Here is a 17,489-nt window from a genome sequence, read left to right on the forward strand (position 1 = left end):
TCCCATCCATCCCTGCCCTCTGGCAGTGGGAAGCCATTCCCTGTGTCCTGTCCCTCCATCCCTTGTCCCCAGTCCCTCTCCAGCTCTCCTGGAGCCCCTTTAGGCCCTGCAAGGGGCTCTGAAATCTCCCTGGAGCCTTCTCCTCTCCAGATGAGCACCCCCAGCTCTCCCAGCCTGGCTCCAGAGCAGAAGGGCTCCAGCCCTCGGAGCATCTCTTTGGCCTGCAGAACACTTCACTTGTGTTCTGCTTCACTGTGAAATGTGTTAAGTTGTATATATGACAACAGGAGAGAGAGATGAGGAGAACCCAGTTTCTGCTTTCAAAATGAAATGCTTTACCTTGGGTGTTGGTTGTTTTTTGGGTTCTTTCAAGGGCTTGAGAGTACTTGGTGTTACCGGTGTTCCTTGAAGACGTGTCACCTGGTGAGCCCACACGTTCTTTTCCTGTGCTGACAGCTGTTCTTGGCCATCCCTCTCAGCAGGGGTGGTGCTTCTAAACTGGAATTCTCTGGTCCAGAAGTCTGTTTGCAGAAATCAAAACTAGAATTAAAACCCCTGCAGTTTGGTCCTTCAGGGTTTGTGAATGCAGGCACCAGTGTGCTACTCATGTTGTTTTTTGCAGGGACTTTGTCTATCCCTGCCTTTGTCCATCTGGCCTGGCTCTGTGTTTGAAAAACTGTGACTGTTTGCAGGACATCATAACTATGTGCCTCGCTGGTGGCTGAAATAACCCCATCATCACTCAAGGAGGCAGGTTCAGAGAAAAGGCAGCAAGGTCCCTCGTGCAGTGCAGCGTTAGAGGTGGATCCACCACCACTGGACATGGAGGCAATTAACAGTTTGCAGGGATCCAGCAGTGATTAAGCAGATTTGTGACAGAGAAATCCCTTAACAGCTTAATATAATTGACAAACTTCACCTCTTTTTCCAGCCAGAAAGCCCTGGTTTTGGGGATGGTGTTGGTCCTATTCATAGCACAAGCACAGGTTTCAGCCTTGGAAGCAGGATCCAGCTATATTTGGAGCTGGATTTATCCACAGGCATGCTGCACATGCATCAGCTGGGCTGTCTAGCAGCAAAATCCTGTCAGTTAAGTAATCCTACAGTAGAAGGTAGTTTCACATCCCACCTTCATTCAGCTTCTCATCCAAGAAAATGGCCCATAACAAAAATTGGGATTTTCTGCTTTGGGGGTACCAGCAGCTCCCATCCCTTCCCAGTACAGGGCTGGTCAGTTGTTTTCTTAGCTCATCTCCAAAAGGAGATAGCAGTGCAATGGCAGCAGAGGGCAGAAAAGGGATTTTTGGGGAGTTTCAAGGCAGCAAGGGGGGTGGGATTTAACTTTGGGGCTCTTTCTATGCTCAGATTTGCTGATATTTGTGACATTCCACAAAGCAGTGAATGGGAAGCACCAAGCATCCCTGAAGCAGCATCCAGGGGAACTAATGAGGGGGTCATGTGATTAGTGCCTGCAGCCCACCCCAGGTATTGTGTCAGGACCCTGGGATGTGGTATCCCAAAACACATCCTCATCTCAGCTGACCCGGAGTGCTTTTTCTGGCAATCAAGGATGAGATATCCCAGACGTCCAGGAGCACGTGGAAGCAGGTGGGGGGCTGAAGTGGGGGCTCCTGCGTTCAGGGAGAGGGTGGAGAGGGGCTTTGGGGTGTTGCCAGCCCCTCTCCCCTGCCCACAGGCAGCTCCAGCTTTCCCTCTCCTGCGCTGCCCTCTCCAGATCCTTCTATTTTCTGGCAGATAGGATTAAGCCTGACCTTCTGCCCCATCTCAGAGAGAGCCAAACCTCTTTCGGATCTAATTATTTTCCATTTTTGTTTAATTGTGCACATCCTGCTGCTGGCTGAGAAGGAGAGCAGCTCCTGCCTAGACTGGGGCAGGGAAGGGCACCCAGCCCTTCATCAGCCACAGGCTTTTGGGGCAGTGCTCCATCTTTCAGGGTTGTGGTTTAAACCCCCAAATCTTTTGGAGGTCCAAGGCAAAGTTCCCAAGAAGCAGCTCTGGCACCATCCTGTGTTTCTCCAGTGGGGTCCTTCATGCTCAGTTCTCCCCCATGTGAGGAGGAAGAGTCCAGCCCCGGCCACTGCCTCCCTCATCATTATCCTCTCCTGCACCCAGTTTACACCAGGCTCTGCTTTCTCTGTGTGTATTTTGCTCCTATGTTTAAGTGGCACCAACTTCTTTGAGCAGTGCATTGCAGGCCTTTTTTTAATGATCTTTGATTTCTCAGTTTATCTGAGCTGCTACAGAATCCCAGCTGGTGCCAGGCTGGGGTTTGGCTGTGCCAGCCTGAAAGTGCTGCTGAACCACCACGAGAGCGATGACGAGATATCGGGGTGTGATATCCCTCTCTGCAGGAGGATGGGAGAAAATAAGACGTGTTTTCCACTCACCAGGCAGCTGACTAAGAGAGAGAGGGGACAGATAAATCAGATTCATCCCAACAGGAAGCCTTGCCTGGAGCAGGGACATCTGCATATGGAAAATATGGATATGCTCTGGTGGGCCTTGAGTCCTGCTACACTCATGTGTCCTTTACAACATCACTTAGGCTGAGTGTTGCTTTCCCAAATCCCATTTTTTAGCACCAAAACAACCCCTCAGCATTCCCCTGGGCACGGGAGTACACCCAGAGTACCAAAAGTCACCTCTGCTGCAGTACAGCAGCTCCTTCTCCACCAAAGCTGTGCCACGTCGTGTCCCTTGCTCCTGTCGGCACAGGATGGCTCGGGCACGCCGTCGGCTGGCTCAGGAAGTGTCTCTGGAGGAGGGGGAGGTCTGTGGAGAAGTAAATACCAGTGCAGAAAGTTCCAGGGAGAGTTGCCAGCATTTCCAGCAAGCCATCTAGCGGCTTCCTATTAAAACAGTTGCATGCCTTGGAACTGGGAAGGTGAAGCGGGAGGGGTGAGTGCTGCTCACCACTGCAGTTGTGTCGGGAAACTGATGTCCAGGGTTTGGTCTTAATTGGGTAAAGGTGCTGCTTTAACAGCCCTCTTCTGGGTCAGGGGTGGTGGGAGGGTTGGGTTAGCTGCTGGCTGGCAGTATGGGTCTTAGAGAATCATGGAATCATGGAATATCCTGAGGTTGAGGGGACCCTCAAGGATCGTAGAGTCCAGTTCCTGGGTTACAGAATATCCTTAGTTGGATATTGATTTGTTCTTACGCCTTCCCAAGAGCAAACCTGATGAATGATCCTGCAGATGGAGATCTGGATCTGCATTTCAGTGATGTGGGTTCAGCTACCCTAGCTCAAAAACACGTGGAGGATAGAGGGATAATCAATGATTTAGAGGAGCTCCCTGTACAGAACAGATTGGAGACCACAGATAGGGAGGAAGAACCTGAAGCTTTGGGGTTTTTTTTTCAGCATTTTAATTGATGAAGTTTTGGGGAGTGTGTTTAAAGCAGGCAGGAGGAAGTGCTTCTCCACCACGTGGCTCAGTCGTGGCTCCTGTAGCACAGCCTAAGACAGGGGCTGAAAGGTTGAAGGCTTTACAGAGGGGTTTGGTCAGCCCTGGAGGAGAGATTGCCGTGGAGCTGGGAAGTGTCAGTTGGCTGGTCAGGGTAGATCCTGAGCTGTCCTTGTTTGGAGTTTGTATAAGCTCTTCAGAAAAACATCTGGTGGTGGAGATCTCACCATGTCCTAGGCCATCCTGGGACAGTTTCGTCATGTCCAGCTTCGTTCATCTTTGCTGCAGTTCCAGCCACAGAATCATAGAATTGTTTAGGTTGGAAAAGCCCTCCAAGATCGAGTTCAACCATTCCCCCACCACTGCCAAGGCCACCACTGACCCATGTCCCCAAGTGCCACATCCACACAGCTTTTAAATCCCTCCAGGGATGGTGACTCCACCATTTCCCTGGGCACCAGCAGATGTGGAGAGGAGCTTGTCCATGCCAGTGTTCACCTCTCAGCAGGGTGTGAGGCTGGCTGGTGCAGCTTTTGTGTGCAGCATGGTATCTGACTGATGTGGTGCTTCCCAAGCCAGGCTCTTGCCCGCCTCGTGCTGCACAGCCGTTTGTTCTCACCTGCATGCACCTATTTAATGTTTGCTCCTATTCATGCAGATGTTCTTTCATATCTTCTCTCCACATCTCATAGAAGCATAGAATATCCTGATTTGGGAAGGATCCATCGGGATCATTGAGTCCAACTCCTGGCCTTGCACAAGACATCCCAACAATCCCACCGTGTGCCTGAGAGCATCGCCCAAACGCTCCTGGAGCTCTGGCAAGCTGGTGCTGTGACCATTCCCTGGGAGCCTGTTCAGTGCCCAGCACCCTCTGGGGGAAGAACCTTTTCCTGATCTCCAGCCTAACTCCCTGGAGTTAACTCTCTGACACAGCTTCATGCCATCCTTTCAAGTCCTCAACATTGACTTCTAATCCAGTTTCCTGGAGTGTTTTCCTTTCTCTTAGCGTGATACCTGCACACTGATCACATTGATCACATCACCCTTATCACCAGTGACGTGCTGGGTGGTGTCAGGGCCAGGACAGGTCTCCTTGCCCAGTACATCCTCCCAGTCTGACGGTGAATCAGCACCACCAGCTGCCTCCATATGGTTTTCGGATGAGTTGTGTGCCCACATTAGAGCAGTTTCTCTCTGCTGTGCTGCTGAGGGAGCCATGTGCAGCAGCACCTAATGAGTATCAAGATATACAGCACTGCCTGTTCTTCCAGCTATTCAGAGGCCAGTTGCTCTGTCACAGAAGGAAATTAAATTGCTCTTGACAAATGGGTGTCGGCAGTCACTTATCATCTTGTTATCTTCTAAGTGCTTACAAATAGGTTGTTTCATTATTTGTTCCATCAGTTTTCCAGGAGTTCGAGTTAAGTGACCAGTTCGTAATTCCCTGACTTTTCCTTCTGCATATTTAAATCTAACCCCTAGGTTTGCTTTTTTTCCCCCATGTCTTCTAAAAACTCTCCTATTTGCTGTGATCTGACAGAGGAATAGGAGCTCTGGGGCTGCTTCAGCTGAGCCCTTCCCTCCTTATCTTTGGGGCTGGTGGATGCACCAACACTCTGGTTGGATGATTGTGTTCCTGCTGGAAAGCTTCTTCCCTCTGTGGCTCTCACCTGTGTTACCTCCTTTGAATCTTGACCTTTTCGATTTTCCAACCAAGTTCTCTTGAAAGGTTAGCTTTATCCACTGAGTGCTTTTGTGTAGTGTTTTCTGTAATCTGCAACAATATGGAAAATTTGGGCCAAATCGTGATCAAACCAAGACAGATCTTGGCACCCAATGTGGGGCCTGAGGGCATCAAGAGAAAGGAGTGAAAAAGGAATAACAGTTCCTGGGTAACTTAATTTTGTGTGCTGGATATAGGAAGTTTGTTAGGCAGCACGATGTGGTCTAGTTTCCCCTGATTTGGGTGGCAGGTGGTCATGGCTATATTCTTCCCTGTTGTAGCTACTTACCTGAACATGGGTCCTGTGATTAAGACTACCATTCCTGTTATCCAGTTTGCACTATGTGTCGAGGGTTAGGGTTAGTGGGGGTTAGTGGGGGTTGGGGTTAGGGTTAGGGGTTAGGGTTAGGCTGGGTTAATGGGGGTTGGGGTTAGGGTTCGGGTTAGGGGTTAGGGTAGGCTTCAGGTTAGGGTTAGGAACAACAGCAGTGGGGTACATTTGGGTGTAGTTTGGCTTTTTCGGTGATTTTCAGGAGCATCTGGTAATTTCTGGCATCCAGTTTGCCGTGACCATGGTTTTTGGAGGGTGTTGACCCCCTTGCCAGGGAGGTGCTCACGCTGTGGCAGCACGCATGTGGAAATCTTTTTGGCGTGTTGTATTTACCCTGCCAGGGGCTGGTTATTTCTTTATTAACTCTGTTTTTCAATTTCTCAATTATCTTCTTTCCCCCCCCCCCCCCATATTCCTTCAACAGGAATCATTAACCAGTGGCAACAGGAATCCAAGGATAAAGTGATCTCCCTCTTGTTAACCCACCTGCCTTTACTGAAGCCCGGCAACATCGAGGCGAAAGTCGAGTACATGAAACTCTTGCCCAAAATCCTGGCGCACTCGATCGAGCACAACCAGCACATCGAGGAGAGCAGGCAGCTGCTGTCCTACGCCTTGATACACCCTGCCACCTCCCTGGAGGACCGGAGCGCCCTGGCCATGTGGCTCAACCACCTGGAGGACCGCACGTCGGGGGGCTTCGGCGGGCAGGGCCGGGGCCGCTCGGACTCGGTGGACTACGGGCAGGCGCACTACTATCACCAAAGACAGAACTCCGACGACAAACTCAACGGGTGGCAGAACTCTCGGGACTCCGGCATCAGCGTCAGCGCCTCCAGCTGGCAGGACAAAAACCTGGCCTGCGAGAACGGCCACCTGCCCCTCTACTCCTCCTCCTCCGTCCCCACCACCATCAACACCATCGGCACTAGCACAAGCACCAGTAAGTACCCACGGGAGGCTCTGGGGACAGGCCCCTCATCCCACTAGGAATTACTGCTTTGCCGTGGTTAGCAGAGGGGCTAAATTCATCTGGGCCATAGAAAACTCCTTTTTTTTTTTTTCCTTCTTCCTTTCCTCACCTGCTTTTTTTATTTCCTGCTTGCCTTGTTGGGTTTTTTTTCCTCTAGTCCTGTGGGGTTTTAAAGACCTGGGACTTGGAGAGGAGGAGGGAAAACCAGCAAAGCATAAGAAAAAGGTAGAGCAAAAAATACGCGTTATCAAAAGGAACCCCTTGTATTTCATGTAGCTCTGTGTAGATTTACAGCATGTTTCAAGAATGCCTAAAGCAAGTGGAAAGCTGATGATTCATGCCCAAAAGTGAGCTGGAGGACTTGAGTCAAGTCCAAAAGTGTGCTGAGGACTTACTGGGAGGAAATGGGATTGGGACCCCAAGTGCAGGCATAAGTTTTGGAAGCAGGACTGGAATCCACCAGCTTCAGGGTATCTGAAAACATCCCCTTGTATTTGCAGTGCAGAGGTGTGAAGCTGGCGGTGATTGACAAGTTTAGATGGACAGTCCTCAGTGTTTCCCAGGAGAGTTGGGTGGTTCTTTCCCCATGGAGACATTGCCAGGCTTTGATGGATGGTGCAGAGCCCAGCCCAAGGCTTGGACACGCAGAGATGCTGCAGAGCACTGTGACTGGAGCTTTATCACGGGTTTTGTGTGACGCTGTAGTGCAGCTATAACTGGTGTTTAAAGCAGCCATTGATGCCTGTGAGCCTTCCTTGGGAGAGCAGGAACAAGGCATCTTCTCAGTAGGATTCAGAAGCTCCCCTGCCCACCCTCTTGCTCTGTGGAGGGCTGTCACGCCTTTGGGTGACTGCCACCATGTCACCTGCGGGGCTGCACGTCCTCCTTCACTTTGGGATATTCAGAAAGGCTCTCTCCAAGGTGCTTTTTCAGCATCTTCTAGAAACCAGGGATGCAGAGAGCACTTTGGGGAGGAGAGGCTTCTTGTGGTAGCAGCCCTGGTTTCTCTATCAGTGTGTGGAAAGCCACAATTAAATAGCTAAGAGCTTTAAAATGGTCACTTAAGGCTTCTGGGCTTTTCCCTCTCCTGTAAGAATTGCATTTTTTTAAAGTGGTGTTTCAAATCAGCAGCAATACAAAACACAGCTCTGGGTTTATTGCTGTAGCACCCTGGTCCCTGCCTCTCCCATGTTCATCCTTGCAGGCACGTGGGGATTTAGCAGAAGGGTCTCAGCTTCTCCACTCTCAACCATTGTGCCCATCCCATCCCCTGCCTGTGAAGCCCCCAGCTCATGTTGCTGTGGGATTGTGTGATGTTCAGCTTCTCTGAGAGCCAGTCCCTGTCCTGTGGAGCTGTTCCTGGGTGACCAAGCTACATGGGAAAGGTTTAACAAGGAGGCAGGGTGAGAAAAACCCCGTGAATTTACTTGCAGTCGGTCTGTTAAACCTCTTCAAGGATTATTTGGGGGGGATTTTCCATGTGGTTTTTGCAGGCCTGGTGGTTCAGAGGCTTTGCACATCAGGGAGGCAGTGGGAAGAGAGGCTTCAGAAGGGGTCTGGTGCCTCATGTCAGGATCTGGAAGCAGGGAGGTGTGGTGGGTGCAGCAGGTTTAATCACTGACGGTGGCTGAAGCTCTGCAAGATGTGTTAGGTCTTGAAGGACTCTTTCCACAAACCCCACAGTGTTTCTTTGAGCCTTTCTGTGCTCAGACTTAGCTCTCAGAAGAAGCTTTGACCCACCCCTTGCCCATCATGGTCCCCAAGTATTGGCACAAGATCCCAAAACTGAGCAAACAGCCAAACTATTCAGCAGTGCCTGAGCTGCTGCACTGCTGTGGTTTTTCCTAAATTCTCCCAGAATTAGGTGTGTGCAGCAGCACTGGGACAGGAACACCTGTGGCTCTGCCAACAGCCCTACTCTTTACCCAGTCTTTTGCTTGAATCCCTCCTCGGTCTCTGCCACTTGCTTGGCTGCATCATGCCCTGCTAGTGATAGTTTAGTCCCACATGTTAAGCTGTTGTAACTCCTGCAGACATATTTTGGTGGCACCATGCTCAGACAACCGTGAGCTGAGCTGGAGGTGACCCAAGCACACTTCATGTGTTAGTCCATAAACTTCCTTAACACAATATTTGGCTTGGGCACAAGCCTGGTAAGTCCACAGATAGATGCTAAAAAATAAACACGGCTGTCAGCCTTTGTCCCAGCCCCTTGACTCAATCGATACATTTATTAATCTTTTATTCCAAAGCAAAGCCTTCAACCCCGTAGTGTTTGTTTAGGTTTTAGTGTTGTTATTAGTTTTAAGTTATCCCTCTTACTCAGAAGTGTTTGTCTGTGCAGAGGCTTTAATCCAGCAACACCCTGCAGGGCACAGCCTTCCCTGACCCATCCCTGCAAAGGCACTGCCTGTTGCTGACACTGGAATGGGGCAGAGTCTTTCCCAGAGCAGTGATGTGGTGATCTTGCCTGAGCTACGTTCTTCTGGTGCTGTGGCACAATTAGGTTTAATGCCATCATGGCACAGGGCTTAAATATGGGTGGCTGAAGCTCATGTGATGTTTTGCTTTGCGCTGTCCTTGACTTTGACTCAACCTAGACCTCGGCTCTGAGATTTGGTTCAGGATTGGTTCATCTCCAGCTCTCCCATAACAGCACTGATAGGGGTTAGCCAAGGTTAGCCAAGACTTGAGGAGATGTTGTGGGAAGCAAGTCTGGGGTGCTCTGAAGGAGAATCACTCTGATTTACCACAGTAATGGTACTCCAGGAGTGGGACCAGTGTCCTAAGTGATGAATTTGGATCTGGAGTGATCAGAGGATATGGACTCACCCCAAACAATGGAAGTCTGCCCAGAGAAGCTGTGGCTGTCTCATCCTTGCAAGTGTTCAAGGCCAGGCTGGATGGGTCTTCAGCCTGGTCTAATGGAAGGTGTCCCTGCCCATGGCAGGGGAGTGGAACCAGATGGTCTTGAAGGTCCCTTCCAACCCAAACCATTCTGGGATTCTGTGGCGTTCATGTGCTTCTTCCCATCCACTGCATCACTGCTTTCTCAGCCATTCCTGCAAAGCTTGAGATGCAACTTTAAACCAAGCTTTAGTGTGCTGGGGGTACAGGCAGCCTTGGCATGGGCTGAGGAGCACAGGCAGGGAGTAGGCTGGAGCTGCTCCGGCGTGGGGGACGGGGTGAAGCCCGGAGTCCTGGCTCTGTGGCTGGGTCAGGCAGCAGTTGCAAAATGTTGGGGTTACACAATGCCTTTGTGACAGAGACACGGCCTGGGAACTGTGAAAGGACAGAGGAAAGCAGCTTGTTTTCAAAGCTGCCCACAGCTTCTTGCATGGGGGCTCCAGCTCCTTCCCTACCCCTGTAACCAGCTCCACCTGAGTACAGTCTGATGGCATGACAGGATTTGTTGTCAAATGGAAGAAGCACAGCTTAGCCCTGTGTTTGCCACCCTCTTGGAAGGGAATCTGTGTGGAGGCAAAGGAGGGTCTCCTGTAAGATGTGCTGAGGAGGAGGAGGAATGCAGGTACATTGGTCTCATTTGGACCATAGAGTCACAGGTCAGTGATGGATAGATACAGAGACCTTGCTAGGGAATATCCTGCAGAGCAGGAATCTGGCACTGTGTTCATACTGGGGGGATGTTGCACTCTGGTGTTTCAGTGTCACTGCACTGCCTGGGTTCCCTCTGTGAGGGAACAGAGGTCCTTGGACCAGCAAAGCTTTTGCCATTCTGGAGCCACCCTTGTGCTCCTGCACAAATGGGAAAGATGCCAGGTGCTCAGGCCTGCTACACCCTTCCCATGGGAATCTCTGCCAGAAAACTGGTGGTGTTTGTCTGCAAGGAGAAGGAGAGCAAGCAGAGCAAGGGAGAAGAAATACTCACCTGTACAAACTTTTTGTCCTGAAAAAGAAAAATCTCCAGGTTGTCCTAGAGCTGAAGTAAATCAAGGTTCTTCCTTCCATGCACCCCAGCCCAGGTTCAAACTGACAGAAGGCAGGGTTGAATTGGATATTGGGAAGAAATTCTTCCCTGTGAGGGTGGTGAGGCAGAGATTGCCCAGAGAACCTGTGACTGCTCCATCCCTGGAAGTGTCCAACACCAAGTTGGATGGGGCTTGGAGCAACCTGGGATAGTGGAGGGTGTCCCTGCCCGTGGCAGGGGGTTGGACTAGATGATCTCTAAGGTCTCTTCCAACCCAAACAATTCTGTGTTTCTGTGATCCTGCCCTACAGGCAGATCTGCAGCTGCTGGACTGTGTGTCAGAACGTGTGTGTGTGACATGGCTTGCAGGATTTTGCCAGCATTTGCTCTATTGATGGAATCCCCAGTGAGAGGGCAGATGAACATGCTGGAGCTCTCCCCGAGTCATCAGGGAATTGAGGTGGAACAAACAACACTTGCCATGAACGGAGTGTGGGTTTCCTGACTCTTCCTCCCTTACACTGCTGTGCAACAGCTCACAGCTTAGCACTGGAGACAACCCTGTCACCATACCTGGTAGCCAGACTGAGCTGGGTGATGGGAGAACTGCATGTTTTAACTCACAGGACCACCCTGTTCTGTGTTGGGTTGATGGGCAGCCCACAGGACCACCCTGTTCTGTGTTGGGTTGATGGGCAGCTTGCAAGTTGTTGTCCTCTGTGTAGATTTCAACAACACCTGAAGGGAGCACACTGTGTGTCCTCAGCCTCTGTTTGCCTTACACAAGGCGACACATTTCCTCCCATGCAAACTTAGCAAAACATGCCATGAGAAAATGAAAAAGTCTTAATGAGGTTACAGCAGTGAAGCAAACAAATGTCCTGTTCTTGCTGCAGGGGGATTAGCTTCGGGAATTGCCTTCAGAAAATTGTTTCTCAGTTGGCCTTGCTGAGACTTGGCACTCTGGCACTCGTCCTGCCAGCCGGGGACACCTCTCACGTCTGCTTTTCTTCTCTTTTACTGATAGACTGAGAAAAGCTCGTTGACCTTTATTACATTTGAGCTTCTCAGTGGTGGCAGACAAGGGCATTTGTTGTCTTGCTCATGCCCTCTAGTGTCACACACAATGGGCAGAGAAGACTTTCAGAAGTCTCCCGCTTTGTCGGGTTCCCAGTGCTACAAAATCTTGCTAATCCTGTAGCTTGAAATCAGAATTGTTGTACAAGAAAATCAGGGGTGAGCAGAGTTATTTTCTGAAATCCATGTACATAAATACAGCAGCAAACAGGACTGTGAGTGAGAACAACACAGAATCATGGGATCACTTAGGCTGGGAAAGACTTTTAAAATCATCAAGTCCATCTGTAATCTTCTACTGCAGCACTGAACAGCAGATACAGATTTTCTGTCCCCTCTGTAAATTCAAAGCACTTTGCTCTTGGGAGACACAGTCCAGGGCCTGGGGACCATTGCTCAGCCAGTGAGATGAATGGTCACCCACCCTCAGCCTGGAGGCCATCAAGCATTGGAGATGGAAGAGGTGGTGGAGAACAAGAGTGATGTCCTTTTGGGGTGTCAGCAATGCTGGGGAAGATCTGCTGCTGCTTGAGTGTGTTTTATAGCCAGCATCCCTTCCTTTTCTAACCCTGCAACTTCAGTTTAGCTGCCCCAGCCCGTTTGGATCCTCCTTTGAGCCTGTTCTGGCACATTCCCTTCGCTTCTTTGCTCCTAAAGGGTCTCTACTCTCTGTCTTTGGTTGACTGACAAAGGTCAACGTGATGCTGAGGTCCCACCTTCAGTCATCTCCACAGGCTTTCTAGACTGACACCCAAGCTCTTCAGCCTACCTTTCATCTTCCAAACATCATAACCTGCACTGGAAGGGAAGAAAAGACAGATTCACAGGGTGACTTAGAGTAACCCATCAACCATTGAAGAACACTCAGCTCAGGACATGTGGGAGGGTCACTCTCCTGTTTTGTTCGTTCAAGACTTGCAGACCACAGGTAGCTTTGCTCGTAGGGATGCCCATCAGTGCAGCCATGGGGCAGAAGTTTCTTACCAGCAGCTGTTGGCTCTCTGGGCATGCAGATGGCTCTGGGAGATATGGATGGCTCAGGGGGGATTCCAATGCCTCTGGCAGGTTGTGGATGGTTCTGGGAGGATAAGGGTGGCTCGGGGAGCATGTGGATAGCTCTAGGGGGATGTGGATAGCTCTGTGGGGAGGAGGTTAGCAAGGCAGAGCAGATGTTACCTGAGGCATCAGACAGCATAGAGACAGAGCAGGGTCCTCCCTGCCATGCCTGCTCTGCTCTCACGTGGGAATGAGTGACAACACGGGGCATATGTGCAGCCTACAGCTTTTGGGATGTGCTGATCCTGCTCTAGCAGGGTGTGGAGTGAGTGAGGGATCCCTGCTTGCCAAGCAGAGTGAGTAGGCAGCAAAGGGAATGTGTTTGCCATGGGTGTGCTCTGGCAAGTGGATTTTCCCAGCAGTGGCATGGATCTTGTGGTTGTACCTCTGCTTGACCCCTCATCAGCCATGATGCTTGGAGGCAGAGATGTCACCAAAGGGCAGAAGAGTCTCCAAAAGGAAAGAGGAGAGCAGACCTCGAGGCTGGGCTCAGCAGTGACTTGCACCAGGTGATACCATGGGTGGCTCATAACCATGGATGGATGGCACTGGTCAGTACAGATGCATGTGAGTGCTCCTAATCCAGCCCTCGTGACACCAAATGATGGCTCCAGGCACTTAAATATTCCCTGTGCTCTGGGCTGCCTTAGCCTTGCAAACAGCCCTGTGTTGGGTAAGCCATGGAGCAGGTGGTGGTTGGTCTGCATGGATGGGGAGGAGGAGAGGGAGCACTGGGTGCCAGCCAGAGACATGTGGCTGTCCCCAAAGTGGGCATGTCACACATGTGTCCTCTGGGATCACACCGTTCCTTCTTCCAGACCTTCTTTATGCAAGGTTTGGTCTGTACCCACACGTGGAAACAGCATGAAGCTGAGTCAGGGAAGGTTTAGGTTGGATATCAGGTTGTTCCCCCAGAGGGTGGCTGGTGAGCAGGCTTCCCAGGGAATGGTCACGGCCCCAAGCCTGACAGAGGTCAAGGAGTGTTTGAACAACAGTCTCAGGCACAGGATGGGATTCTTGGAGTGTCCTGTGCAGGGCCAGGAGTTGGACTTGATGAACCTGATGGATGCCTTCCAACTCTGCATCTTCTGTGAATCTGTACTCTTATGGAGCACTGCTCCCAAGCTTACATACCCTACTCACAAAGCGATGGCTCTGCAGCTTCCTGGCTGGAATGAGGCCACCTAATGTGGGAATCTCTATTCCAGCAGCACCTGGGAATGTTCCCACCCTCTCAGCTTGTGAAATCCCAGTGCAGTCACCGACTGTAGGTGCTCAGGGCAGGGAATGCCTGCCCTGGTTTTGCTGTTGATGGGTTGCTTGTCCCTTGATGGGAGGATAGGACACTATCCTTGATGTGCAGGTTGGAATGGAGGGAGATTGAAGCTTGTGGCTCTGATGCCACCTCCACTTCCCTTAGAGCAGTCTGGGTGTCTCAGGGGTGGATGTCAGGAAGCAGCAGCAATGCTTTAGTCTTTGGGATTCCTGTCGCCAATGAATGTGTGCCCAGAAGCGGCGCAGAAGCTGCCAGGGCAGCTGACTGATGCTCTCCGGGTTGTGGAGCAAAGTCAGGCAGCCCCAGTAATTCTCTCAGACCCCTGAGAAGTCTCCTCTCTCTGGGAGGTTTTGTTGATGGATGTACCCTCCTAGACCCAGGTGTATTTTTCCAGCTGTCGGACACAGGCACAGACCACAGCAAGCCGTGGTTACTCAGTGCATGGGAGCTTGGTGCTCTCCCAAAGGAAGCTTTGCTTTTCCCATCACCCCATGAGCACCTGTGGGTTCCTGTCTGCACTTTGCATCACCCTTGGAGCCATCAGCAGGGGACCAAGGGCTCCGTCTGGGAGCCAGGGCTGTTCCTCAGCACCTCCACTATTAACTTACGTCTGTTAAGGGCCTTATGAGTAATTCCCTCCTTGAACCTTTCTTGTTTCTCCATGACCTCGTCCCAACACCACCATTCCACAGCCTTCCCTCAAAGCATCGCTAGAATCACATTTGTGATGTTTTCCTGAGCATCTTCATGGGGCAAGAAACGCTTGGAGAGAATCCCCTTCCTGTTGCTCATCCTTAGAATCCATGCAACTCTGGCCTTTGGCAAGTAAAGGAATGGAAAGAGATGAGCTCTCCTTCCCCCCACCGTCACACAGCATCTGCAGTGAAATGGCAGGAGGGCACAGAGGAGGGGTGGGAATGCTGTGGTTTGGATTCATCCGGAGTGATTCCAGTCTCTTTCCCCACTGCACTGGGACTTGCTGTGTTCTCCTGACTCAGTAACACACTGCTATTTAATTAACTTTTGACTTCTGGTTTAAAGGAGCAGTGCACAAAATAGTTATTTACTTCATTTGGAAATTCTTTTATTCGTTACCATAATTATAGCTTCCTCCCCCTTTTTTTTCTTTTTTTTTTTTACTCTTTTTTTTTTTTATATTTTAATTAGCAAGGGAAGGGAGGGAGGGAGGGGGAATATTTGCTGCTCTCCTTGTGGTTATCACATCCTTCAAATTACTAAAAGAGGCTGGGATAATAGGTCTGGTGATTATATATAGGCACCATCTGCTCTGTGGCTGCTTCCTATCAAAGTGCAGTTAGGAGAGTGCAAGGAGGATATTTTCTCTCCAGCTATATTAAGACTGTTTCCATCTCGGCTCCAAAGCAAAGCTCTCTGCATGCAAATGGATCAAATGTGCTGTAATCAATGGCTCCGTTTTGGCAGCCTTGAAGCTGTTTTTTTTTAATTTTGTTTTATTTTCCCCTCAAGTTTTGCTATTCCCATCCGTTATGCAATTTTATTTGAGGCTGGTTGTTCTGCATTTGATGTTTTCTTGTAACCATAGTCCCCCTGTTTGCTGAGCAATGCGGTCTCGTGTTAGCTGGCGCAGGGATCTGTGTCATAACTTGAATGCGAGGCAATATCTGAGCAATCAGGAATGTTTTGGAGGATGATGAAGGCAGATTTTTAGGATGCATCTGCTGTCGGTATGTAGAGGAGGTGGAAAGCTGAGCTGAGTTAATTTGGAGCAGTAATGGGAAAGAATTAATACTTGGTTTATGATAGCAGCCGTGGCTGTCCTGTTGCTGCTGGGGATTGTTGGGGAGCATTTCAGGGCTCAGGGTTTGGGAGTCATAGAATTTTAGAATTCCAGACTGATTTGTGTTGGAAGGGGCCTTAAAGAACATCCAGTTCCACCCCCTGCCATGGGCAGGGCCACCTTCCACTATCCCAGGTTGCTCCATGCCCTCTCCACCCTGGCCTGGAACACTTCTAGGGATGGGGCAGCCACAGCTTCTCTGGGCACCCTGTGCCAGGGCCCCTCCACCCTCACAGGGAAGAATTTCTTCCCAATATCCAATTTGACCCTGCCCTCTGTCAGTGAGAAGCCATTCCCTCTTGTCCTGGGGTGTCCCATAGGGTGTCCCTGATGGGCACCATCTTTTGCATCTTCCCGTGTGGGAAACTGGATACTGCATTTGCCCCTTGATGGCCTTGGGGACCCAGCAGGCTTCTCTTTTCTCCTGGAGCTGGTAAAATTTTATGCTTTTGAAAGATAAGGAGGAGAAGGAATAAGACATGGCCAGCCCAGATGGAAAGGGAAGCTGCTCAGGATGGGGGTGTGTGAGTTCCCAAGAGGCGGAGGCCAGAGGAAGGCTGAAACACTGAGGAATTTGTCTTGCAAGATCTGTGCCATGGTGGCTTTTTCGAATGAGTGAAAGTGGCTAAAAAGAGACAAGGGAGGAGAAAATCCAAACTAAGTCAGCCAGGATGGAAAAGGCTACAGGCTGTTTCAGTCTGGGTGATGACTTTGGGACGTACATCACGTAAGACACTCGTTGTCCTCAGGTGTTTTGTCACTGCTAAAGACACACTGCCTCCCTGCTCTCACTCCACAGGTTGTTAATGACTCTAGGGATTATTGGATCCCAGTATATTGTGTCAATTCCAGAGGTTTCACATTCACCTCTTCCACTTGACTGGTTTAAGGCCCTTTGTTTCTCACTCCCAGTTTCCCACAGGTTGCATATTGCTGTATAAAGGATGCGCATCTTCCAGGTTGGCCTCCTGAAATGGTTGCAAGTGGTGGAGGGGTTTCTCCATCTGGAGTGTAACGTGTGGTGGAAGCTGATGCTGTTGGAAGTCTCAGCAGGGAGATGCTCCTCAGACCAGGGATTGAGGCAGTGAGGAGCCCTGGCTGCTGCTGGAGCAAGGAAAATGTTCTGGGACATCCCTTTTGGGTGGAAAAGGACTTTGGGAAGGAGAGTTTCTGCATCCCAATGCTGTTTATCTGGCTTCATTCGTGAGCAGGGGAGGAATTTCTCCCAGGAGCCCATAGCAAAAGCTATTTTCTGGGATAATTAGGGAGGCTCGGTTCAGCACAGCAGCATTTGATATTAATGGACCGGGATTCCCCAGGGACAAACACTGATTTTCTGTGCTTTGTGTATAGATTTAGGAGAAAAAATGCATTTATTGGCCTGGACATTGGGGCATTGTGTTTACCCCAAGAGACTCGTGGTTTAGGGCAGCACTTCCTTGCAACATACCCCTAATCCTCCATCCCCACCCATTCCCACCTCCCTGAGCCATCATTCCATGCATCCTTTTGTCTGTGAGTTAAATCCTGGTTGGATTCACATCTGTCTTGCTCCCAGCTTGCTGGATGCTCTAGTGGGAAGCAAGGACATTTCAGTACTTAGAAGGGGCTCATAAAGAAGAGGGAAAGGGACTTTTTACATGGGCTGAGGGAAAGGTTTTAAATTAAAAGAGGGGAGATTCAGATTAATTTTAACAACAGATTCTTGCCTGTGAGGGTGGTGAGACCCTGGCACAGGTTGCCCAGAGAAGCTGTGGCTGCCCCATCCCTGGCAGTGTCCAAGGCCAGGCTGGACAGGGCTTGGAGCAACCTGGGCTAGTAGAAGGTGTCCCTGCCCACGGCAGGGGCTGGAACTGGATGTTCTTTAAGGTCCCTCCC

General features: G+C 50.4%; 1 protein-coding gene across 1 annotated transcript in view; it reads left to right on the top strand.

The window, feature by feature from the left end:
• The window catches only part of SAMD4A (sterile alpha motif domain containing 4A), a 99,077-nt gene that overhangs the window by 55,414 nt on the left and 26,174 nt on the right, over positions 1-17,489 (top strand). Inside the window, 1 exon segment of the mRNA XM_039552111.1 lies at positions 5,907-6,425. Coding sequence (XP_039408045.1) covers positions 5,907-6,425 — 519 coding nt within the window.

The sequence above is a fragment of the Corvus cornix genome, chromosome 5, assembly GCF_000738735.6.
Source record: "Corvus cornix cornix isolate S_Up_H32 chromosome 5, ASM73873v5, whole genome shotgun sequence".
NCBI classification, from domain to species: Eukaryota; Metazoa; Chordata; class Aves; order Passeriformes; family Corvidae; genus Corvus; species Corvus cornix.